General features: G+C 32.9%; 1 protein-coding gene across 45 annotated transcripts in view; it reads right to left on the reverse strand.

The window, feature by feature from the left end:
• Positions 1–27,023, reverse strand: part of LOC145292169 (tropomyosin Tod p 1.0102) — a 166,291-nt gene that overhangs the window by 32,046 nt on the left and 107,222 nt on the right. For 16 of the 45 annotated variants that reach the window (XM_080138415.1, XM_080138409.1, XM_080138423.1 and 13 more), the window contains 2 exons: positions 20,119–20,236; positions 7,836–7,906 (listed from right to left, as the gene is read on the reverse strand). In XM_080138415.1, the coding sequence (XP_079994541.1) occupies positions 7,836–7,906; positions 20,119–20,236 (189 nt within the window). Of the gene's footprint in view, positions 1–7,835; positions 7,907–17,671; positions 17,790–18,088; positions 18,207–19,926; positions 20,045–20,118; positions 20,237–27,023 lie in introns of all 45 variants that reach the window. The other 29 variants (XM_080138414.1, XM_080138408.1, XM_080138419.1 and 26 more) reach the window with 3 other exon arrangements.

Genomic DNA, 27,023 nt, shown 5'->3' on the forward strand with positions numbered 1-27,023 from the left:
ATGTATATTGGATTTATTGGTATTTTTTTTTTGGTAAATTTCTGACGAATATGTCTGATTGCAAACTCAACAGAAATCATTTTACAGACGTGTAATTGTTTTTTTTTTTTAGGGATTATGAGAATAAGATTTATTAAAAAAAACAAAAAAAACAAGCAAATTAGTTAATCTGGTTAAAACATATCCGAATTATTGTCACTTCTTCAAAAAAGTCAAAAACCATAAAAACTATGATTTCCAAAGTTCGAAACCAAAGAGATTTTTTTTTCAGGCAATTTCTGTTGAGTTTACATACGTAAAAACTCTATTGTACACGTAACACGGATATTATATATGAAAACTGGTCAGACTTTTCAGTCTAACATGGAACTAGAGGCAGGAAAGACACGTGGAGAGCAATTTCAATCAGTTAAAATATCACACAAAGAGACTGGATGGTAATTACACATTTAGTAGATCGTAAAATTTGACCATTTTTTTTGTACGAATATTTTTCCATAAATTTTTACCCTCTTTACGTTTTCCTTTTTGAATAGTTTCTGTGTAAAGAGTTACTTCTGTTTTGGTGAAAAAACTTTTTCAAATTATAAAAAAAACTTTTTTCTTAAAAATTAAATTAATATATATTTGTAAGATGTTCTTTGTAATTTTTTTTTTTGCTAATAACTTTACTATTTGCCCGTACTCAATCGTAAGGATATATTCAATTATCATGTTAAAGAAAGATTGGCTCAGGAATAAGACTTATTGATTAATTATAATTCGCCTTGGCTTAGAATATTTTCAAACAACAACAAAAAAACCATCCAGTCTCTATTAAAACAGATTAGTGAGAAACCAACAGCACAAACCACAATGGATGTGCGTTATTTGATAGTCACAAAAAGGCAAAGCATTTTTTGTTTTCAAGAAAAAAAATTCATCAAAGCAAGTAAAACCAGTTGTAACAAATTATTGCTTTGTGAAGCCCCATGGCCGTAGCAGGAGATGCATTTTCTACAACCAGCTAATAACACACACAAAAAATAAATCACCAAACGATCTCACACAATGCAAGTAAAAACAAATTTCTATTTAATTAACATTTTCATTTGTTTTGCTACACTTAATATAGTGCAGTTAGGCAAAAAATAATTAATAGAAAAGAAAAAAAGGAGCATTATTTAGAAAGATGTTTATTGTTTTAATAATAATTTTGTTTTTAATTTTTGGATATTAGAATCCTTGGTGATAAGTAGGGATCTGACAACAGCATATTCTCTTCATTCGTTTTGACTCTCGAGTATATATCTGATGCAGTTAGACACAGTTAATCAACCGAGAACCACCAAATATATATATATATATTATATATATATATATATATATATATATATATATATATATATATATATATATATATATAACATAAGATATAAACGGATATATGCTTAAGAGTCAAACAACGAAAAGAATATGCTGCTGCCACAGCTCTAGTAATAAGATATCATAAATATAATGAAAGAAATGCTAATTTATTTTTAAAACGTAGCTCCATTATATAAAGATAGGTTTTGCATGTGTGAGAACCAACAAAATTGAAAGATAAGAAAATTGTGTGCAAATGAACTGACATATGAATGAACACTTGATAACTTTTTTTTTAATGTCACCATAAAAACATAACATTAACCTAAATTGTGAAGCTATACCAGAAAAAAAATTATTTACTCTTTAGAATTTTTTCTGAAAATTTAAAATCTATACATATTATGCAGATTGGCTCTAATGTTTTCTAAAGAAAAAAATGGGAAGATCTTGAATCATTATCATAATGGAAATGAATTTGTTATGGATTAAAATAAAAACGTCTCCGCTTGGTTTTAGAACTACAATTTTAACAAGAAAGCACACATTAGAATATATTATGTTTTCTTTTATACTGGTTTTATTTCAATGCTTCCGCCATCTTTTATATTTAATATTTTGAAGTAAAGAAATAATTTATAAGTAAAACCTGTAATTTATAAAGAGATTTCATTTTTTGTTTCCATTAAATAACGATATTTACTATTATTATTATCAACATATCATTAATTTATTTATAACACATTAATTGCTACGCATAAAATCATTAGCAATTCAAGTGTTATAAATAATTAAATAATAAATATGCCTTTCATGTTTATGTTTTCTTTTAATTCAAATCACAGACGAGGTTGGAAATACATAACTGTCAATTGCTATATGTTTTAGGAAAAGTTAATAAACGTTTGTGGGAAATATGAAAGCCGCCATAGGTGGGTACATTACTCTAGAAAGCGTAAGAATCTTTTGCTTTTAACCATTTAAAAACGATTTTTTTTCTAATTTAAAAACTGGTATTAAAACAAATCTAGAATATTTTTAAAGATGCAGATTCTTGAGTCTTAAGTCGGAACTCGTTTTATTTCTGCCTAAACTTGAAACCATCTAGAGACCAACCTTTTCACAATTGGTTAAAATCAATAGATCGATACGTGATTAAGTTATTAAAAGCAAAATATATGTGCAAGTGAAAGAGAAGGTTTATCTCGAGCTTTGGATCTGTGCAGAGAAAGAGACGAAGAGGTTTTTGTAAGCCTTAAATTGGTGTAAACAAAGAGTATTTGCAAACTTTGGATCCATGCAAAGAATGGGCATGGTTCTTTGCAAGCTTTGGATCCTGCAGTGAAATAGACGAAGAGTATTTTTTTCACGCCTTGGATCCGTGTAATGAAAGTAAGAATAGGGTTCTTCAGGAGCTTTGGATTCGTGCAAAGAAACAAGACATAGTTATTTGCAAGCCTTGGATCTGTGCAATGAAAGAGAGGAAGGGTTTTTTTTTACAAGGTTTGGATCAGTATAAAGAAAGATAGGATATGGTTCTTTACAAGCCTTGGATCCGTGCAGAGAAAGAGAATGGAGTTATTCACGAGACTTAGATTCGTGTAATGAATGACTGATACAGCTTTTTGCATGGCCCGTATCAGTGCAATGAAAGATAGGAGTTTACGAAACTTAGATGCAATAAAAGAAAGGGATTATTTGTGAACTTTAGATCCATGCTAAAAAAGAAAACGGTTCCTTCGGAACCTCATACTGCGCAAAGAAAGAAAGAATGGGGGTTTTCGCAAGCTCTGTATCAGTTCAATGAAATGTAGACTTATTGGATCCATGCTAGGAAAGAGACGGAAAAATGGCAGAAAATCCTTAGCCAGAAGTGTCTGCGATAAGAAAGAGTTAATTTATGACAAGAACCGAATCCATTTAAAGAGAGGGCGTTTACATGTATAGATGGATCCATATATAACGGATTAAAAGGGCTTATTGCAAGCATTAAATTTGGGCAAGATTCGAAGTTTCATCATTGGCACTGTTTATAGAATTCACTTGACATAAGCAGTACCAATATCACTGTATCCGCGCAAGAGAAGAGAGAGAAGTGGCATAACGAGTGTTGTTTTAGTACAAGTCAAGGATATCAAGAAATAAATTGGTCTACGAAAATATGGCCAAAGAATTAAAGGTTATTTTTATGGAAAATAATTTCTTGTGCTTTTATTATTATTTCGATTTTAGTAAATTTTTAAGATTAAGCACTTTTTATTACCATTATGCCATACGAACATTCTTCAAGACCTTTCCAATTTGTTCAAAGTAAACGGTTACTTTTGGAAGAACATGCATTCCTGAGAGCCTAAGTGATCAAAGATCGTTATAATACAGCACACAATTTTCACAGATTGAACAAAGAAGAAACACTGACAATTCGATTAAACCTTTAAGAGTTTCTATTCAAGTTTTTATATTTATTTTAATTTGTTAAGTCCCCTTCAAGAACAAAACAATCTTATGTTTTATTTACACAATCAGATATTTAAAAAAATAATGTCAAGACGTGTAGACTACATTAAATACAGCCCCAAATATTTATAAGGATTTATAGCTAAAATAATTTTTGAATTGCACCCCAATACTTCTTATATGGTTTAATTAAACCGACAATTATTAATAATATCGGAGAGTAAAAAATTGACAAAAAATAATATCTATTAATTATTTTTTTGAATAACAGTAAACAGTATTTCCCTTTGGTTTTAACAACGTTCCAGTCGTTATGGTCAAGTAGGTATAAATCACACAAGTGCTGAGAATTTTGTAAAACATCGGGCAAAGATCATAGTGTAGTATTTGTTCTGATGTTACACTTCACCTTTTCTCTCCTCGGTCAGTGGAGGGGAAATCCTTCATGACTGAGAATTTTTATTTTTGTTCCTTTTCAGAGTGCCCCTTTTTGGAGAGCTGGATTTTCCCCACATTAATAACCGATATTGTGTCTATCTCTGCCCTCGTGGGGAGGAAAGCAAATAGGAACAATATTAGCCACACTTTATCAAGGAGAGTAAAATGTGAACTTTAAATTTATTTTCGGCAACATTGTAACTCCTATTTCTCTTATTTTGTCATTTAGTCCTCATATTCCATGAGCGAAGTTTCTGACAAAGGGATAATTGCCGTTTTCTTTATTCACAAGCTATCCCTTTAATATGTATTGTTGATTAGTTTTTGAGCTTGAATTAGTATTTTTCTTATCTCCTTACATCAAATGGTTTCATGCCTTGTCTGGGGCGATTTTGTAAAATTTTTTTTTTTCTAAAATTGTTCTTAGTTTGATACATAATGTTTATTTTTAAAAAGTGGTAGCTAAGTTTAAAAGTCAGTGTTTCTTCCAAAAGATGATGACAAAAGAGAAGTTGAAGTTTTTGTATTGAAGACATAAGACATGCGATCAAACGGCATGCGTGCGGAGCCATCCTGAGTGCACGAATCATTCGGAAGAATTGGTTAAACTATATTTTGGCTTTTCGAAATTAAACAGAGTAGCAGAACTAGGAACTATAGTAAATACTTATCATTCTATTTAAAAATATATAAGACTAATATAAAAGGATAGTGTGTATGTATATTAAAAATAAAATTAAAGTGAATTAAAAAAATATCTTAACGAACGGAAGCAGACGGAATTAATAAAAGCAAAGACATGTTTTTACAATACAATTGATGAAATGAAAACAATAAAATGAAAACCTTTCATGTCTTAGAACAAAGTCAAATACTTACCTTTCTTCCACTAGTAGATATATGCCGTATATATATATATATATATATATATATATATATAAATGGACCCTCCCATCGATTTAGACATATGAAGTTCCACCACAACAATTAAGTTGCTCGGAAATCCACACAGATGATTTGTTTATAATGGTGAAGGCTTTGTGTAGAACCAACCATACTTTTTGGCATTACTGCTAAACTTCGTCGGTGCAGATGACTGCCACAGGACAAAGTATACAGTATGCTGCAGATTTTTACATCCTTCCCTTATATGCATGTCTTAACGAAGACTGGGGGTGCATCTCTCCCAGTGAACTAATGTGCCCCCAGATACCAACCTTGAAATTTCTACGACTCGGCGCAATACATATCGTGCCTAACATTCCCAAATGGTCACCCATCTCATACTGGCCAGGCTCCACGTTGCTTAACTTTGGTGACCTGGCGAGAACCGGTGTGTCAACATGATTGTGCCATATATATATATATATATATATATATATATATATATATATATATATATATATATATAGACATCAACAGAATGTTTCGTCGTATCACAGCTCTTCAGTGCGGCTAGATTAGAACCCATCTCGAATCAGAGTTCGAATCTACAACCATCGTTGATAGGCGGTTGTTCGACCGTCTGACCCATAAGATCGAGGCTCGCAAGCGACCTCCTCAAACATTTAGGCTTAAAGAGTCGTAAGAAACTGAAATTCAGTGTTATTTTCTTAATTGCTGTCCACTGATTGTGTTCAAATTTAATGCAAATCTTGACTATTTGAAGTTTTAAATCGCAAAATGCGTCCACATTTTGCCCTTTCTCCTCAATGTACTTTAAAGGAGGCTGATAGAAACCAACATTTTGTGAATATTTATTGACAAACACCGGAGTTTCAGTTGATTTACATCTAGGAAACTAACGCGATCCGCGATACAACCAGTATCTCTCTCTCATATATATATATATATATATATATATATATATATATATATATATATGAGAGAGAGAGAGAGACAGACAGACAGACAGACAAACAGACAAATAACTATATTATGTGCAACCTTAATGATATAATACTTGTGACAATTTTAGTCCTTAATTCCTTGATTTAAAATTGAAGAACACCTTCGCAAAGATTCCTGTCAACATTTATTATTTTCATTGTTTTACGACTTTGTTCAGTAGAGATGAAAGGTTTTAACAAATACAAAATCTATGGAACATGAAAACGAGACTTTAAAATGGAAGCCGAAATGACTGAAAAGGCCGAGGGATGAAAGGAAGATAAGTCTAATGAAAAGTATGTATGTCAAAGTATATTTATTTTTAACTTGTTAAGATATGCCAAGGGTTCTTTCTTGTTTGGTACGTGTATAAGCATCTTTACTTACAGTCAAGCGACTTATCATTGCTTTGTTAAAGAATTCAACCACAGGCGGATGGAATTATTTCCACACAACTAGAATATTAGATGTGCTTTCGATAGGCTATTCAAAAAATATAAAATTAACATATTTAATTTATTTTAACCAAAACAATGATAGCGTGTGAGATGATAGTAGTGGGAATTTAAAAGAAAAAACTTCAAATTAACGAAAGACAACAAAACAGGCGTTTGTAGTTTCCCACTTGTGCGTTGAGCTCTCTGGTGAAAGAAATAACAGTTGTTACTTGGCGTAAAAGCATAACTTTTCGTAATTATAATGGAGGTCTCCAGAAACGGTTATGTAAACATATGGAATTGTAAAATTTTATTTGAAACTAAAATGTTTGTTTCTGATTTCTTTTTTTAAAAACTTCATAAGAGTATATTTCTTAACATGAAGTTCGCCTCCACGCAAAACAATATTTTCAAAAACCGAAACTTTATATCAACTGAGAAATCAAATTTCGTAGAAACCTTAGAAAATGTGGCTTGAGTTAAGCAAAGCATTGACTCACACATATTACTCAATTCAATGGTGTTCAGAGGTTTATTTCTCCAGGAAATCTTTGCAGTGACACCATCAAAACTTTTATTCTCTACAAAATGCAGTTAGCCTGTCAAAGGACTACCTTTTTTGCTTGATTGTTCGTGTTCGGTTCAGTTGATGGTGACATCCAGTGTACGGCAAAAGAGTGTCTCTATAACCAATCCAACTCTCAGGGGACGAGTAGGTCTGACAGCACATTCTCGTCTTCCCTTTCCGACAGTCAAGAGAATCACCTACTTTGTCTTTTGCTTCTCTGAGAGTTGCAATGATTCTAGCTAAGAGTAGAATAGATCACAAAGGTCAGGGGATGACCAACGGTTATCACGGTTACCATACTTTTGAGAACATGGTGGCCAATTTCTCAACATGTATATTTTATATTTTTCGCAAATAAATAATTCAAAGTGTAATAACTGATCATATATTACACTTCATATTTACTGTCTTCGGTCAGTGAAAGAAGTCTTCCTAGATTTCAGAGTGACCCGTTAAGAAGGGGGAGCGGAAGTTGATCTTACTCCCATTAAAACTGATCTTGTGTTCAAACACGTAATCATAAAAAGGCAAGTAAAAACGCAATAATCAACCTTTCATGTTTTAAGCTTTCGTCGTCGGCCAATATTAAGTCATTTTCAACAATCTTACAACGACAAATTGTATAAGGAAGGAGAAAAAATGAAGTGAAGACATTGATATAAAAAAATAAAAATGGCGACAAAATGGCGGATACTTACGCTTCAGCAGCCTCTAAACGGGCTTCTGCACGCTCAAGGTCAACTTCTGTAATGGCCAGCTTACGGGCAGCCTGTATAAGAAATATGCGTTAATACTTTGTCTCTGGAGATTTGCAGTTAGTAATGTATTGTTTTTAATACTTTTTTTTCTACATATATTAGTTTAACGCACACAAACTATCATTCAATTTAACATGCATGTTTAATTATTATTGTTCAACTAATATTTTAAAACAACACCATGCATTTTTTTTAAACCGTCATTAAGTATATTTTAAAATATTGTTGAAATTCGTTGTAATATTAATATAATTACTAAAATTGCAGTTTGATGCATTCAATGGTTTTCATCTATTCCCATATCGGCTATCTCTCCATTTTAAAATTTTAAAGTTTTTTTTTTCTTTTCTTTTAAATACTTCTGCAAAAACGAAACATCTGCAGAATTTACCCTAACCCCGTTACGAATTTTGCATATAACGTAAAAATAGAAACGAAAGCTAATGGCGGAAGTAATAGAATAGAATTCTGTTGAATGAAAATTAATTATCCTTATTCCAATTCTCCTATGAAAACTTCATTATAGATAATCAACGCTTTAAAAGGAAAAACAATTATTTAATTTTAATCAAGTGTTAAAAAATAAAAATATTAGTGTCGCCTATTTCACTCATTTGAAAAAAGTGAACGCCTCATCAAAAAGAGAGAACGCTATGAGCGAGTTAATGGTGACACTCTGAGGCAGTGAGAAATTTTTATTATTTTGTAATCTAGCTTCTTCAGACAGGTTATGCCATATAGAATTTCCCAATATCTAGAGTGTGTGACGTCATTGATTTGGTTAATATGAAATCATATTGACTTTATATTTATAATCATTATAAAACACTAGCAAAACCATATGACAAGCATACACTACAGTGCTCCTTCAAAAGCGTGCGTAACGCATGACAATATGATGTCGTTACAACAAATATATTAATCTACTATCCTCCCAAAAAGAGAGGTAATGCACGGGAGGATGGTACCATAACAGAATAAATACTACACTACCTCCCTTTGAATTAAACACCGAAAGATTGTACAGTAATATGTTTCAGTATTAAGCTAAAATAGTAAACTGAATTGAACATTTTGGTTTCAGACAGATACCAAACCTCCATTATTAATATATAAATACAGAGGGAGAGAGAGAGAGAGAGAGAGAGAGAGAGAGAGAGAGAAGGAGGAGGAGATAGAGCATGATGGAACTGCGCTCAAATGTTTATATAAATTGACATTTGAGATGTTATTTCCGAGTGCTTCTCCCGTTGACCTAATGGTGACGATTATCAACTCGATGGTTGAAGGTTTAATCACATTATGTGTGAGAGAGAGGGAAACCAAACGTATTGAATTAGTCAAACTGCAATTGAAAATTTCTATAAACATTTTAAAAATTGCATCCCAAATAATGAAAGGATCAACAGATAAAAACAACTATTTTTATGTCTTCTATGGAAGATCCAAAACGTTTTACAGATTTAATGATAGAAAAAAAAAAATTGTAAAAATATTATTCATTAATAAAATTAGCCAGCAAGCATATTGAATAGTTTCAAATCAGAAATAAAATGTATTAAGTGTGTCAATAATTTTAATTACAAAAACAAAGTTATGTAAAGTTGGATTAAAAAATCTTTTTCTCATTTTTATTTCAAATAAATGTAATAGTTGTCGAACGTACTAATATCGATGAAGATAAATTGATTTTTTACATCGTCTAATATTCGTGGTAGTAAAACTAAAGCGAGTATGGATAGTTAATCATAAATGATATCGGAACGACAAATAAAGGAGTCTTTATATATTCAAGTACAGATAAACTCAAACTCACGGAAATCCACAATCATAGCCGATTGCAAATCTACGTAAAGATTGTAACTTTTAGCACGATCAAAAGGAAAGTATGCAAAAATGTATTTTGCTTTGGGATTTTTAATAATATTCGATAAATATAAAATAATGATAAAGAATGTCAATATTTATTCAATATCGATCTTTTAAAGCTGAATAATTATGTTTTTTTTTCATTTGAAAATATTCGATAGGCTGGCTGGAAATTAAAAATAATCGTAACACACAAGACTCATTGAAATTAAAGACGTACAGTTCTGCATCATTTCGGGAAATTCTAAATGAAAAGTTGTTATCCGAAAATCGAAAAGCTTCCTTCAAATTTGAATACAGATTGTAAAGAGTGAGAGAAGAGTTATATATATATATATATATATATATATATATATATATATATATATATATATATATAATTTAACTACTTAGGATAATAACATATAAATAAGTAACACAATTTAGATAGCTCAATAGCGCAATACTAGAGCTATAAATATTTCTTAAAGTGCCACGTTACAAGGAATAGACAATGATACAGTAAATCATTTTCAATATATTGGTCTTTTATTAGTAACAACTTACGTATAAATGGTATACAATTATATAACGGTTCATTGATTATACTTTTGCACAACAGAGCCTCTCCTCAGCGCAAAGCAAGAACCAATTATTAAAAATGCTTTCCATCCTACGAACAGGATTCTGTTATTAACACGGCCAGTATTAATTTTTTTCATCCATCATATGACTATTAAAAGTGTCAAGCATACGTTATAGACATTTTATCATAAGAGACACTTAGATTTAGACAAAAGTTTAAATCATCATAGTCTGGAAGAATTTCTCCTTCACTGACAAAACAGAAAATAAGTATAGCATCAGAACAGACATTACACTTTGCTCCTGGCCAAAATGCCAAGGAAGCTCATTTTTTGTCATTTACCGTATGCTTATATTGATTAAATGTATATTTCCCTTCCCTAGTTCCTTAGAAGGGTCACATCAGGATTTCGCATATCCCCTTACGGCAGTTACAACGGTTAAAAGAACCAATTCCTAAATAATAAGCGATTGATCAGTGTACCGAGTCGGGTGGGCGTTGTACAACCATCACCACAAAAGAAGACAACAAACATCGCATGTGTCATTTTGTCCTTGGAAGTGACGAAAAAAAATTTTTATAAGTAGACAACATTCAATTTGATGATGCAACCACGTAAATAACACAGGTAGATTTAGTTGCATAGTGTTAAGAATGTCGTGCGGGCTGTCGCGTCATAGAATACTTGAACTCCAGTCAAGCATTACGCATTGCTTATCATGAGGACACGTCAAATAAAACCAGCAAATCATTACCGAGCAGATTTTAGCACTTAACTAAGCCAGCAGTGCGTTGAATTACAGCCGGAATTTCAGGACTTGATGAACGTTGTCTTCACAATCCAATTAAAACCGTCTGACGACTGGCTAGAGACGCCGGTTATTGTGGAAGATAACCTTTCTCTAAAAGAATAGAGGTAGCTAATAAAATTATTAACCTAAATACTCCCGATAAAATAGACTGGAAGCAAAATCCCACCTCTTCACTGTAAAAGTTCTCAGAGGACGGAAATCTTATTTTCTATTCTTTATTCACCCCAAACAAGGCATATTGCCGCTTTGACGTAAGGGGTGACTATTTGGCACAATGTCTTCAGAGGCACTATGTAGAGGTGAGCAGAAAAATGCCTTTTCACGTTATATTTATATTTCTACATGTTAGGAAAGCAGGAAACAGTGTGGGAATTCCGAAGAAAGAAACTATTAGAATGCAAGACTTTCCGGCATCTAGTGGCCTCTACAGTGGAGGCCCGGAATTCTGCCGCTGTCGGGTTAATCGGGGGTATTTACGTCGATAAGCCTCAGGTGCTCTTTTGATTATTTGATTTCTAAATAAAATAAACTTTTTTCTATTTGTGATTCTAACCAATTTTTGGTCATTACAAAGTTTTAACTGAATAGTAAAAAAACAAAATAAATTTAATTACATAATCCGGGATTTCATGTGTTAATTCTACTTGTTTCACTCTTTAATTCTCTATAAATGAGTACCAGATTGGTTATTGGGATAAAGCTGTGTTTATATATAGAAATGAATGACATGCTCCTTTGTCTACAGACAAAAGCTTCGAAAAAAATAGATCAGTAGTCTCATGTTTGTTTTGTTTTATAGTAAATCTTACAAGCCTTCATGGGTAATATTTTTCTTTATACTGTAGGTCTGCAGTCCTTGGAAGGCTGCAGGCACCGAGGAAGTGCCTTGAAGGATGATACAAAAGTAATGAGGAGCGGTGAGACCAGCAGTGAAAGAAGGGAGAATACAGACGGAAACGGTCTGCATCAGAGCTCTGAGAATCAGACGCCACGAATATCTGTGGCATCTGCAACAGAGCTTGTAGATCCAGAATAGGCTTGTACAGTCATAGTAGACGCTGCAATGCAATTAACCAATGGACAAAGCATCAGTGCTCTCAGAACCAGACACCACCAATATTTGTGACATCTGCAACAGAGCCTGTAGATCTAGAATAGGCTTGCACAGTTAGAGCAGATGCTGTAACTTAGCAACGGACTGGTCTGAAGTGCATAACTCCATTTTCCCCAGACAGACGAATACCAACAAAAATACTTATAGAGTCCGAAATTCACTATAGAAAAAGCAATAAAAAAATTATCTCGTACCTTTAATTGGTTAAATGCTACTTCAGATTGAAGTGTCATCTAGAACATTTTCACAACGATATTCTTTTTCTTTTCAAAATCAATTGCAAAATAATTGTACATAAAAATAGAAAACGAGGCTAACTGCTACTTTTAATGAACATTAAAAGCAGTCGCCATTATAATTTCAAATCCAGAGAAATAAACAAACAAAGACGAACAAGAAGCAACAGCGATAAGATTTGCGATATGATCAACAAAGGCGGCAGTAATGGCGACCATGATGCTTAGCCAAAGATGTGTAGCCATTATTTTAAAAAGAGGCCAAAGCTGCTGGTCATATTTTAATCCAAATAAACCATTAAAAAGCCAGTAGTCAATCAAATTTATGTAGCCAGTTAAAAAAAAAAGGTGCTTAGTTAGAATTAAACTTATTTAAAACACGGCATAATCATATTGACACACCGGTTCTTGTTAGATCACGGGTTAAGCAACGTTGAGGCTGGTCACTACCAGATTAGTGACCAATTTGGGAATTTTAGGCGCTGTATGTAGGAGGATGTCGACATCTCCCTGCAAGAGTTGCAAAAACCTAACGCCATCATCTCCCCTAACAGGAATATACATGTGACTGGGCCGCTTGTGAATTTCATACTCCCATAAAACTTCTTCATTTGGAGGAAGTCGGTTAAACCCGCATAGGGTTAGCGTCGTTTCCATTTTTTTTTTTTTAATTATTTAAAAAGAAAAACTTAATAGCAAAAACATCTGTATAATGTATGCAATCGTCACGGAACGAAGACGTCATATTCTCAAATATCATTTAAATTGATCAAATTTTGTTTTTTATATAGAGAAAATCATTTGTTTGCGAATTTTAGCGATTATGATAGGAAATTGTAGCCATTAGAATACTGATTTTGATCTTGACGGTTCGGATTGAATTGCTCTCCTCTTATTTATTAAACATGTTGGTTCAAAACATGACGTCTCACTTCATCATAAAATTTGATTTTCTCTGTTAAAAAAAAAATGTCACTTTACGTGATTTTTGGAATATGACGTTTGAATGCCGTGGGGGATACGTACATAAAAGTTGTTGAATAATCATTTTTTTCTGTATTTGTTTATTTAAAAAATGTTTTTAATTCTAAATAAGCACCAAAAATAGAGCGGAAGCGGAAGTAGTTGAAAGCAGTCTAATAGGAAGTATTTAATCATTTTTTAAGCATATGATTATTTAAGATTTTCATATTTTCTTTAGCGTTTATGGATGGGGTTACGTCTCCTGCATTTTATCAGCAAACATACTGTTAAGTTTTTTTTTAATGCTTTATTAAAATCCAGGACACATTTCGCTTAATAATTAAACTTTCAAAATACGTTTTCAGTGAGTCTTTCTATAATGAATTAATACATTTAAATATAACAAACAAACAGCAAAAAAAGCAAACAAGAAAAATCACAACGATAATGTTAATAATTAATCATAATAATAATTATGTAATAATAATTATAAATAATAATTGTAATAATAGTGAAAACATAAAATTAATAAGTACATAGAATTCAATTATAAAATATTAATTAGACAAAACTGTAAAAATAAAGGTTAAAATATCATTTAAAAAGCAGAGATTTTTAAAAAGGGAAGACATTTAATCAAATATAATGAATTAAAAATAAAAACGTTTACAAATTAAAAATAAACATTGATTAAGTTTAAATAAAAATTGATGTTCTTTTAAATAAATAAAAAACTGAAATTAGTTATTCTGGAGGTTTTCAACGAAATGTTGGTACCACTAGTGGATTAGAGACAATACACTGAAAAGTAAGTACAAGTTAAATTGGTATCCTGGATAATAAGGCTTGGAATAATTACAGTACATATTATCGAAGAATCAGTGGAAAATTTCAAAGATTTAAACTGAGTTGGGTGTTTGTGTCTGAATTGTGTTTGTGGGCGCTATTTCTAAGCGATTAGATATAAGAACGTGAAATTTAATAAAAAATGATCTGTTAGCGATCATATTAAGGGAGCATATGAGCCAGTGAGATACATCTCTTGGCTATTCTGTAACAGAGAGCGGACGCACGTATGGCAGTTGGATGCAAATGACCGAGCTCTGACACCACGACAAGGATGACGAAAAAAAGAATATGTGTGCGGACCAGAAATCACGCTCGGAAATCACGTCAGAGAATCACGCTCGGAAATCACGTCAAAGAAGAACAGAGCTAGATGTGTTACGCACGGTGGTCGAGAGCGACAAAAATAAAAAAGAATTGTAAATAAATGTTTGCAAATGTCAGTTGTTTCACTAAGGAAAAAAAGTCAGGCGAGTTATTCACTTTTTATGTTTCTTGCGACGGAGTTTACAACCTGTTGGGTCCTTACATGTTAACAGCTTTAAATGTGCGTAATCATGCGTAACATTACAATCCGCCCAACTTGAAATAAGTAAACTCGAGAACATTGGACCAATTCTTTTTGTAATTCGGAACTGGGATACCATGTAGCAGTGCGAATAACAGAGGCTACGTATAATAATACTAGAGTATACTCTCCTTCGAAAATGGTGAAAATAAATTGTTTCGTCAATGTTCGCACTAATACCCTTATAAAACTATAGAATCATGCCAGTAATTCAAATTTTCATGTATAAATTATCAATCATTTTTGACGATATTAAAAAAATAAAAAAATCACTCGTTGATATTTTATCTATAATGGAGGTTCCCCTTCCCTCGAATTTATTTCGGACATTGAGGATGTCTAACATGTTATTTGCTTTCTCGATTCTCCTTACAATTTGAAATAGTTTTGTCCAGCACTTTTTACCCACATTATCGTGGTAAAATCGAAGTACACAAACACACATACACACATATAGCAATATCAATCAGGGTTTTATCACTCAATGAAGCACCCCACCATGGACTTTATTCATCTATCTCTGTCTATATATATATACATATAGATTATAGATTACATTTTGTCTCTAATTTTCACTGAAATTGATATGCTATAATGTGATTTTATTATTATTTTGATAAATATATTTTGGGAAAAGGATGTGGTTCCCGAAATATAAAAAAATATTCCAATCCAGGATCTTAAGAATATCAACAGTAGATCTTATATTTACTGATATTGTATGTGGTAAATGTATCGAAAATTAAATGGATAATTGTGAAGATTTATGTCTAAAATATTATCTTCGGTTTTAAGTTTTCGCTTATTTTTTTCACCATTCCGTTTTGTTTTTGTTTCGTTTTTTTTTGCATTGCTATCATCCTTCATAAATATCCATATACTTATTTACCTGCAATGCTGCAAGCAAACTACCCTTTAAATGCAAGAATTTTAGTAATACAGAGTAAACATTTCTGTATTTTGCCTTATTTTTCACTAAGTCGCTCATCCTGGCAAGGCTGAGTGCACACACACAAACACGCATCACACACTCTCAATGCTCCTTATCTTGAGTTGAGCATATTGAGAAGTGATACACGATATAGGGTTAGCGTATTAAGCGATGCTCTTTGTGTAAACAAATCGAGCTTAGGGATTCGGACGATGTCAAAAACATCGTTAATTCACTGCCCGCACATCAGCTGCTGATTGGTGTAGTGGTTCAAAGCCTTGACTGTCATACGGGCGGTCGGGTTTCGATCCTGGCTTGAGTAGTTGCATGTCTAGCCGCACTGATGAGCTGTGATACAGCGAAACAGTACTGTTTAAACTTAACTCCCGTTTCCTCTACAGATTTTGGTCCTTAACTGAAAGAGATTGTGTAACGTAATTCAGTTCAAATCGCAAAAAATGTGTAATAATGTAAGTAAATTTCAAAAGTCTGAAAATATTAGGGTTCATTTAAGAGGGTAAAAGTCTAAATTATGACTACGTTAAGGAAAGGATTTTGTTTTAATTGGATATCAGTGTTTTCAAAATTGTTCAATGTTTTAACACATTAGGATTTTACTAAGAAAGTTAGTATTGTTCATTAGTCTCATTCGTGTGTATGTTACCAATTTGTTGGCTTATAGCAACTTTGATCTGATAAATGACGAGCTTGTCTAAAAGGTGCTGTATGTGGAAGAAAGGTGAAACCTTTGAAAAAAATACCTAAAAATGTCTTTAGCATGTACTCCAGCATAACTTGCTAATCTACACGTGTTGACAAAGTGGAACAATCGCCGCGTGTGACGAAGTTCTCCGTAAAAAATTTACAATTGGGAGCAATTTGAAGTATAGACAACAAAAGAAAAACTCGTAAAAAAACATATAACAAATAAATGTTACTAAAAGCAAACTAAGTTGCCTTTCTACCTGCTTAAATAAACGTTTTGTGTTTTAACTTTTTAAAATGTTTAAAAAGAAAGCGTAGAAAAAAAATGGCTGACATTAGACATTCATCTGAAGAGTCAATAATCGCTCAAAAATAGAAAATCAGATAAAATACTGGTAGAAACCCACCCAATAAATATCACGGCGACATTTATTGGGTAATTTTTCTACTAGTATTTAGTTTAATTTTCGATTTTTGAGCTATTACCGATATTCCCCAGATAACTGTATAATTTCAGGCATTTTTTCCTTGTTCTGACACAAAGATTCGATATTACTTTTCAAAGTAAATAAACACTTTCAAATAAGTTAAAACACAAAAATATTCAGATAGAGAAAAGAGTAACTTATCTTGCTTTTGGTAACATTTATTTGTTACATATTTGGTTTGTTTTTTTTTTACTATTTTTTTGTCTGTTTATACAGTAAAATGCCCCAATTTGTTTTATATTTTTTACTTTTTATTTATTTCTTTTAGTCAACAAAATTTGGTTTTGCTGAATTTTATTTTATTTGATAGAAATTATCCACTGATCTTTCATAGATAAACAAATTTTTGTCAACAAAATTGTACATGCATTGTCATCACAATTCAAGCAGTTTAACTCCATGCTGTAAATCTAGTTCTATTTGCTATCTGCATTGTATTTCTTTTTTGTTCAATTATTTTTAAAGAACAAAATTTCTTTTTCTTTTTTCAAATCAAAGTCGAGAGATCTTTGATTTTTTAAAAACTGCTAGGCAAGCAAATTTTTTTTTCTGTTCAAAGCAATTCCAAACTTTGCTACTAAATTTCTTTTTTTTTTTTTAGTTTGTTTTTCAAAAATAGCATTTTGCCAAAAAAAATTTTTTTTGCATCAGACTGGCACAGCAAACGCCATGCTGTCACCTCGTCAAACTTCCGGTCAGCATCTTCAGCGATCCATTTGGCTTCTTCTAACTGTTTCTCCAGCAAGTCAATGCGTTCCTCATCTCCTTGGCTTCTGTTCTCCAATACTTTGCGCCCTCTAGTGGAGCAGAACAGACATGGCTCATAAGTTCAAAAGATAGGTATAAAGGATTATTTTTAGAAAAAAAAAAAAAAAAAAAGGAAAAAAACGCAAGCGACGCTGGAGGGGAGGTAGATTATTAGTCATGTTAAAAAAAGTAATTAAAGATCATGAACCAAGTAGTCACTGTGGTGATTGTCACATATTTTAAACGCACGCAATGCAACGCTTTGGTGGAGGGTCTAGCAGCGACAGTAAGGTATGGGGAAAGGTTCAAGGGGGCGTGGTCATGCTTTATACTTGGCGCGTGCAATCACCTCATCGAATTTGTGATCAGTTTCTTCAGCAATATATTTCGCTTCTTTGAGTTCAGCCTCAAGCGCGTCGATCCTCTCGTCGTCAACTTGAGTGCGACTTTCTAGTACCTTTAGCGCTCTGCGAGCAGATGTGGAAGAAAGAGTAAGATCTTTAAAAAAGCAGCTCGCAGTTGGAGGGGCCTGGGATCGGGATAGGTAGGTCAAGAAAAAGGGTGTGTTGATCCTTAATCATACTTATTGCAGACCCTTCAGCCATACAACTGTGAGGATATAGATGGTCATCTAATAACCCTTATTGAGAATATTTTTTTTTTGTAATCAAAAAACGTGTTGGCAATATCCAGTAATTATTAACCCTTAACCGCCAGAATCTTTTTTATGCAATTAATAATTTTTTAAACATGAAACTCACACGTGACAGAAGTTAACATGCAACTGACGCACGGACATAAACAAAGCCCTCATTCACTTGTTGAACCATACATAGACCTTTACTTTGAAGACCAGTTGGGTTGACAAGCCATAAGAGTAAGAAATATCGTTTTTAGAAAGGCGACTTGAAAGTACAATTTGGCGGTAAAGGGTTAACAATGCTGTGATCTGAGGCCCAGGTTCAATCCCCACCCAGCGTTCGGTCCCTCATCTGTTTGCAATTCTATCCCTATTTTGAATATTTGGTGAACGATTATCTCAGCTTCTTTTCCTAATGTAAAGCAGTACTTTGATAATAAACAATACATCTAAATGAATAAATGAGAACGTTTTTTTATTCCTTCGAAAAAGATCAAAACTAATTTAAAATCATTAAATACCATTCTAAAGTTCTCTCAATATTGCTAATTAACCAGCGGCGTAGTAAGGATGGGGGAATTAGTTGCGATCCGCCCTGGGCGTCACGTGCCGGGAGCGACATTTTGAAGGGATAAAAAAAGCAAAAAAAAAAAAAAAATTAAAATAATTAAAAAAAATAACAAAAACATCTAGACATTTTATACCAAAATGAGTTTTTTTTTTAAAATATTTTTGTATTTTGTGTCTAATACTATTTTTAAACGGAATTAAAGATCCTTGATTGTAATTTCATGAAAATAAATATTTTAGGGCCTCCTAGAATTTTTAAGGTTAACAGATTATCAACAGCCAGCAGGGGTGCAAATCTTACGACCGCATCGGGTGGCAAAAATAGTTGCTACGCCACTATAATTAACTACTCAATATCTAACGATTAACAAACAGTTATCGACACAGTTAGTTGCATAGAAAATCCTGCATCTAACCCACACCTGTCCTTATGTCTAACTTCCTCGAGAATAAGTAAATAAATACTCGATTTGCTGACATGTTTCTTGATGGAAAATATTTCTAATAAGGGTTAATAGTAGTAATATGACCGATTCCGATTTGCATAGCTTCAAGGCCTGTTATAAGTATTGCCTTGGTGGTATCGCAATGGAGAGCAGCTGGATACGGGATTCAGAAAATCGCAGAGCATTATTAAAGGAGGGAAAGGGCTTGACCATAGAGAGGGAAATAGGAAAGGAGATGAGATAGGATGGAACTCTGAAATAAAATTTCAATTAGTCATCTACAGAAAAAAAGAAAAGAAAACAGTTAGATTTTACATATACATAGGCATACAATTTCAAAATAAAAATAAATAATAAACAAAGAGACAGTAAATCGACTACCAGTCATATCTTTGTTGGGTTTGTTTTCTCGTTAATTTTGTGCGGTACATTAACTGCTATACACCAGCATCTTCTGCTCCAGACATTTTGTTTCTATGTCTGTTTTTATAAAGGACGATGTGGAAGAAAAGCGCCTTCACAGCAACATACCTCTTCGTATTTCCGTTCGGCCTCGTTCGCCGTCTGATTGTATTGTTTCATCATATCTTCCAGGTAGCTGATTCTCTCATCGTCGCCGAGGGATCTGTTTTCTAGTGCTTTCTTCGCTCTGTGTGGGGGTAAAAAACCGGATCAACAACAAAACGTGCATGCATACTAAGATTGCCACCAAATCAAACATACCTCGTCGTACTTTTTCTGCGTTTCAGTAGCGAATAGCTCGGCCTCTTTACACTTCTGTTCCAATCTTGTAATATGGTCCTCATCCATGGAGCTGCGGTTCCTCAACACCTGGACAGCTCTACCACCACAGCAAAAGCAGAACACACAGTCACATGCACAATAGTTGATAGAAAGTGAATGACAAGGCAAAAAAAGAAATAACAAAACAGGTTCTTTTTTTTTTTTTGGTGGGTTAAAATTACATAGAGGATATGTATAAAAAAAAGATAGGTCGGTTATTTGTGTGAGGGTTTTTAGGAGTTCTACGTTTAGTGCATATATTTTATTTAAAAAAATCCGTCCCCCTAAAAAACGATACTATCGATATCACACTAATAGCGATCTTTTTCATCAGATTCTTTTTAATATTCCGTTAGGTCGATATTTGGTTGGTTGGTTGTTTTTTTTTTGTTTTTTTTTTTTTTACGGCATATCAACCCTTTTCAGGTTATTTAATGCCGAATCTAGTGATTCAAAAGAAACTTTTTTTTAATAGAATATGTTTTTTTTTTTCAAGTCAGTTTCTATTTAACCCATAGTTGGGACCCTAACAAATACTACCACTCCGGGTCAGAGTGGACCTGGGAGCAATGGCAATTAAGGGGTAGCTCCACACTCGCCAAAGCCAACAAGCTGCGGCCTCACCATCAGATATAGTTTAAGGTCATACCCAGGACCTCGATGTTTGGTTTGTACTAAAAGGGCGGTTATAATTTTTTATTTTTAATCGAAATCGCCCCCAGACAAAGCATGAAGCCACTTGATGTAAGGGGCTAGAAAAAGAAATGCTACTTTAAGTTAACAAATTAGCTAACTATAAGTGTTAGGTCGATTCCAACTCAGGAGCAGCAATTTCTCACCCTTTGTCAGAAACATCGTACATCGAATGCGAGGAGTAAAGGAGTAAATAAACAAAGTGAGAGTCAGGAGGCTGCCGAAAGTAAATTTTGCTCTTTTACGATATTCGAAAGCAATGCCATACTGAAGAAACAAAAACTAAATGTCAGACAAAAATTGCCCATCATCTTCTGAATTGAAAAAGCAAACATAAGTTTTAAAGCGTATATTATTTTCGTTTAGTAAACTTCAAAAAGAACTTAAACTAAACTCGCTGACACATACACCATACATGCAGAAATAGCTTATTAGTCGCCAATCACCATAACTCATAACAAGCGCGACTTATGAAAAACAATAAATTTGGGCTGCTTCGCCATGTACGTGTCCAACACATATCATTGCAGTCTCGTATAGATGACCTTTTGTAAAAAAAGTAGCGATCACACACGCGCAAATTCATGTCAAAATTATTAAAACAAGCATCGTATGCTACATATTCAGGACATGTTTCAGTTGTAACTTTAATAAACCACGACTTCATGCGACAAAAATAAATGTGCGTTCTCTATATTTCAAGATGGAATTTTTTCAGCCTGAAGACGTCGTTGCTTATTAAAGCTACATCTTAAACATATTCTGGGTGTGTAGCGACTCTGTTTGTTTAAATAAATTTTTTATTCTAAATAGCTCTGTTTAATACCGAGCACTATTATATAAACGCAGAAGAGATTCTCCAGACATTTTACCATGTGGATACTAATTAAACATAAATTTATATATATATATATATATATGACCACGAATGCAGACTTCAGATAATATACTCTTTGATCAAGATGAAATATATTCATCTGAATATATATATATATATATATATATATATATATATATATATATATATATATGAGAGAGAGAGAGGGGGTATAAAATTCTATTTTCCGAACCTTTTGAGAAGTTCGTGAACAGATAGCAACTTCGAAATTATAACCATAAAATAGAGACTGGCCGAATACAGAAATGTCTGTCGAGCCAGTAACTTTTCTCTTTTCTTTTCCAAATAACAACCCCCATGCCTGAAGACGATCGAAGGGCGATCCGACCGAAACGTTACACAAATAACACTCAAGATGAGAACAATAGTCCGATCAATACAATTAATATAAACAATCAGGCCTCATCTAAAACATTCAAAACGTTACAATTTATATAATATTAGTCGTTACAGCAACTTGCTCTCTGAATGTAATAAACTGGTCGCTCTTAAAATTTATCTCTAACCAAATAGAGATTTTTTATCGTCATAATAATGACTGATTTCAATCCGTATCCGAGCACAAGTCAGCACAAAAATGTCAAATATATAATATCAAATATGTTTAGACATTTATTGATACGTTAAGAATGCTCGTACCCTGAACAAACTAACTGAATGTACGTAATTATACGTTTGATATCTATATTTAAAAAAAATATTTTGAAAGCTACAGTGATAAAGTTGATTAAAAATAATATATATGCACTAAAAGTAGAACCGAGAAACAGGTTCTTTTTTTATTATTTGAAAGTTATTTTTAAGCAAACAAAGCAGGAATTATTCTTTTAAGTTTTAAAATTTAGAAATGTGGAAAAAAAATTTTTTTAATGAATTGAAAGCAAGTTTAAATGAAGAAGTTAAAAAAGAAGTAATGTTGGTTTTGAATTAAAATTAAGATTTATTGTTTTACCTCACGTATACAAATGTACATTTTTAAAATCATTGTTATGTTTAATCATAATTTGTGTTGAAAAAAATGTAAAATAAATAGACAATATTTGTTTGTGCTTACATTAACAAAGATCAAATGATAAATAACTATTTTGAATTAAAGGTTATACTGTATAATTTATATAACATCAAAACAGAATGATCTCATTGTTCTTTTATGCCCTTTGACCTAACAATGATTTAAATGGAAATACAAACGTTTATTCAAAAATACTTTAAAACGTTTGAAATTTATTTATAATGAAATTATGCTTGTAGAGCAGGAATTTTCAATCAATGGAAATTTAGAGCTGCAATGAGACGCTTAAGAAAATATTACATTTTAAAGATCATAATTGAATTTATTTCAATCCCACAGTGAGAGAAGGATCGAAAAGTGGAATTGAAATATCAGCGTCCCTGAGGAGGAGCATTCTGACCCTGCAAAAGATACTTGGGCAGCCCGGTCGATATTTCCCGATAGAGGCGCCTCAGGTGACTAATAATAAATTAATCCATTCTCATCGAGAGAAGGCAAAGGCTGTGAGATGGACCTCCTAGAACTGCACAGAGTCAGCATCATATTGCAATCAACATAATGATCTATGCTGTTGATTTTGGGATCGCGGGCCAAAGTCCCCGACATGATTGAAATATGGGAAGCTGGGTAATCCGATACATAAGGTCAAATATCACGGCATTTGACCGATTGGATAATGTGGAGGCGGTTTTGTTTGTTGTTCTAACAGCAACGAAGAAAGAGGTTTCGACTGTGAATGTCAGCATTATACGCAGCAACGCTCAAAAGGCTAATTTATTTCGTTATGAATCCTTAACTCGGCAGAATTTCTCAAGTACGTCACCATTAAAGGCGTTCTTGAGACGCATATTTGCCATTTACTCGCGTGATTTTGAAAATTGAAAACCGCTTGGAAGATTTGCTATAAGTAAGACAAATAAAATTATACGTTGTGCAATATTTTTGTCATTGCAAAATCTGCATTCCACATAATATTCAAGAATTTTTTTTCCATAACTTCAGGCGTGTAATCTATTTCCGCACACATTTTACAATAGCAGTATGTTTGCGGGTGTATTTAGCAGTATAAACAAAACAAAATTTATTGGGTGGGTTGGATTCCTACCAGTATTTTTGGTTAATTTTCGAGTTTTCATCGATTATGGAAACTCCCCAGATAGCTGTCTCATATCAGACATTTTGTCCTGAGACAATTCTGTTTTGAAGTAAATGCTTTAAAAATAAGTTAAACAACAAAAAAGCTTATTGAGGTAGGCAGAAAAGAGTTATTTATCTTGCCTTTGGTAACATTTATTTGTTATATATTTCTTGTTTTACCACGTTTTCATTTTGTTGTCTACACAGCAAAATGTCTGTTCTCTTGTTTTAAAATATGTGATAGGCTTGTTGCTTATTGATGGTCTTAAATACATCATACTGTCGTTAACCAGTCGTGTGTCAGAGATCAATACGAAGAGAAATTCGTTTTTGCGTTGGAATCTTGGAACCGACTTGGCAGATAACAGAAAATAAGGACTTAAACACATGTGGCCCTAGAGATCTTACGTGTCGTTGTTCTAAATTTATAAAATAAATAAAGCTTTAATTGAGGAAAATAAAAAGTTGTTTATTATTATTAGAAAGGCTTTTCAAAGAAAAAGCTATCATTTTAAGTAGATTTAATTGAAGCATTTGTTTTTCTTGTTAGTTTTTCTTTGTGGGGGACAATATTGCAATAAACATGAAAAGCAAAACCCAGTGAATTGCTCTTTAAAAAGCGTTTGGGGTGTAAAGCTAGGTTGAACAAAAAATTTAAAAAAACACAACAAAAACAAAACAAACAAAGCACTATAGCATACAAAAAAAAACGGTTATTGTTTTTAGAAATGTGAAATTTCTATCTAAAGAAACTAATTGTGAAAACCAGGATGCTGCCAACAAAAATGTTACAACAAAAAACTTGTGCAACAACTAAAGAACTACTACAACAAAAACAGATCATTTAATTGTTTTACTATGACTAAAACAAGCATTTTAAGCGGTTCACCCAAATCGCTGCAAGCGTATAATTCCTCATTCGAACTAAATTTACCAAAGCTTCTTAAATCATTTACACGAAAAAGCACAGTAAAGTAGCACGTTAAGCGCCAATGAAGCTTGAAATTTGACGTTTGCAATTTGGGAGAGAGCTGTCAAAATTACATCTCTGCAATAAGTTGGGAGGGTCTCAAAATTCAACTTTTACAATTGGGGAACCGTCAAGATGTGATCTTTGCAATTGGAGAGGTAGCATCAAATATTTGATCTTTGTAATTGGAGGAGGACAGAAAAATTCAATTATTGCTATTGGGGAAGGGACATCAAAATTTGATTTTTGTAATTGGAGTAGGGACATCCAAAGTCGATCCTTGCAATTGAAAAAGGGACGTAAAATTTCGATCTTTGCAATTGGAAAAGGGACGTCAAATTTCGATCTTTGCAATCGGAAAAGGGGCGTCAAATTTCGATCTTTGCAATTGGAGAAGGGACGTCAAAATTTCGATCTTTGCAATTGGAGAAGAAACGTCAAAATTTTATCTTTAAAATTGGGGAAGGAACGTCAAAATTTTATCTTTAAAATTGGGGAAGGAACATCACAATTTGATCTTTGCAATTGGGCAAGGAACATCAAAATTTGATCTTTGCAATTGGAGCAAGGACATCAATTACAATCACAATCTTGTAATTGAAGAAGGAATTCAAAATTCTATATTTGCAATTGGATAAGGACATCAAAATTTGATCTTTGCAATTGGGCAAGGAACATCAAAATTTGATCTGTGCAATTGGAGCAAGGACATCAAAATTTGATCCTTGTAATTGGAGAAGGGACATCAAAATTCTATATTTGCAATTGGAGAAGGGACATCAAAATTCGATCCTTGTAATTGGAAAGGGACAACAAAATTTGATCTTTGCTATTCATGGGGAGATGGCGTAAAAATTTTTTCAGTATTTTCATTTAGGGACGTAAAAATTTACTTTTGTTAGCAGAGTTTGTCTTCAAACTAAGTTTATTCAGATACGCCCCCCCCCCTGTTTACATGTTAATTTTATTTTCATGTTATCTTTTGTAAATTTTACCCAAAAATATCTGGGCACTACTTAATTCAGGTAAATAGACATTCTTTACTTGCCAAGGTCAGTGCAAGTAATAAAATTAATCTTTTTATAGTGCCTGAGAAATGTTGGCAAAACTGGTTGGCATTCCACCGTGTCAAGTTTTAAGATTTCTACTCTATTTCTACTTAAAATTAACATTTTCGTTTGTAGTTATTAGATTTGATCGTTAATGGGGTCAGTATTTAAGGGAGTGGAATGTTAAACGGAAATTAGATATTAAATAAGTTAAAAGCTTTCAATGGGAAAATTCAAACAATATTTTAGGTGGGGGGTATAACATTGTAAAAGCGTGCACGTGTTATCCATAGTTCTGATCATCATCATATTCTATGAATTCGAAGATTTTATTGTGGGCATTGGTTTCACCGATATTTTTTCCAGTCATAATTCTTTCTAGAAAGACATCGGGTGCTTAAAAGAGGGACCACGTGAAGGTAGCAAACATTCTAAGTGAAAGTGATTTTTTGTGGAACGAACTAGATTCGAACTTGGAAACATCCAGGTTGTCAATCAATGTCATTAACTACTTGCCCACGGTCGCCTCCCATAATCCTGCTAATGAGAGGGGGGGGGTCACATAAAAAGAAAACAAAAAAAAATAACGTGGTTTTATTAGTGCTATTCATTTCTTTAAGACTTTCTTAAAGCATTTTACAAGTTAAAGAATAAACCGTAGAAGCGCACAAAGCAGCTAAGGTATTAATAACTCGGGTGTTTTAAAAGGGTATCTTTCAACCAGATTTCAATCGGTTATGACATTGTTGGTTTACTGAACTTAATAGTACACACTGATAACAGCTATTTACCTACCTTTCCACATGGGAATAATGTGACGTGGTCAATTTCATGTAGATAAAGCCCAGTGCATAATTACCATAATGCATAATTAATTAAGGTACTCACCAAAAGATTGGAAAGACTGTACGTACACCCGTATGGTATGAACAATGTTAAATATATATTGGCAAGATCATTCCACGAAGCAGCAACTTTATGGCAACCTACCTGCCATATCTACTACACACAGGGAGCGACATCTACGATTTGCCGGTCACTGCCAGAGGAGCAAGCAAGAGCTGGTGAGAAATATATTGCTGTAGA

The sequence above is a fragment of the Euprymna scolopes genome, chromosome 13, assembly GCF_053919585.1.
Source record: "Euprymna scolopes isolate OS-2025 chromosome 13, ASM5391958v1, whole genome shotgun sequence".
Lineage (NCBI taxonomy): Eukaryota > Metazoa > Mollusca > Cephalopoda > Sepiida > Sepiolidae > Euprymna > Euprymna scolopes.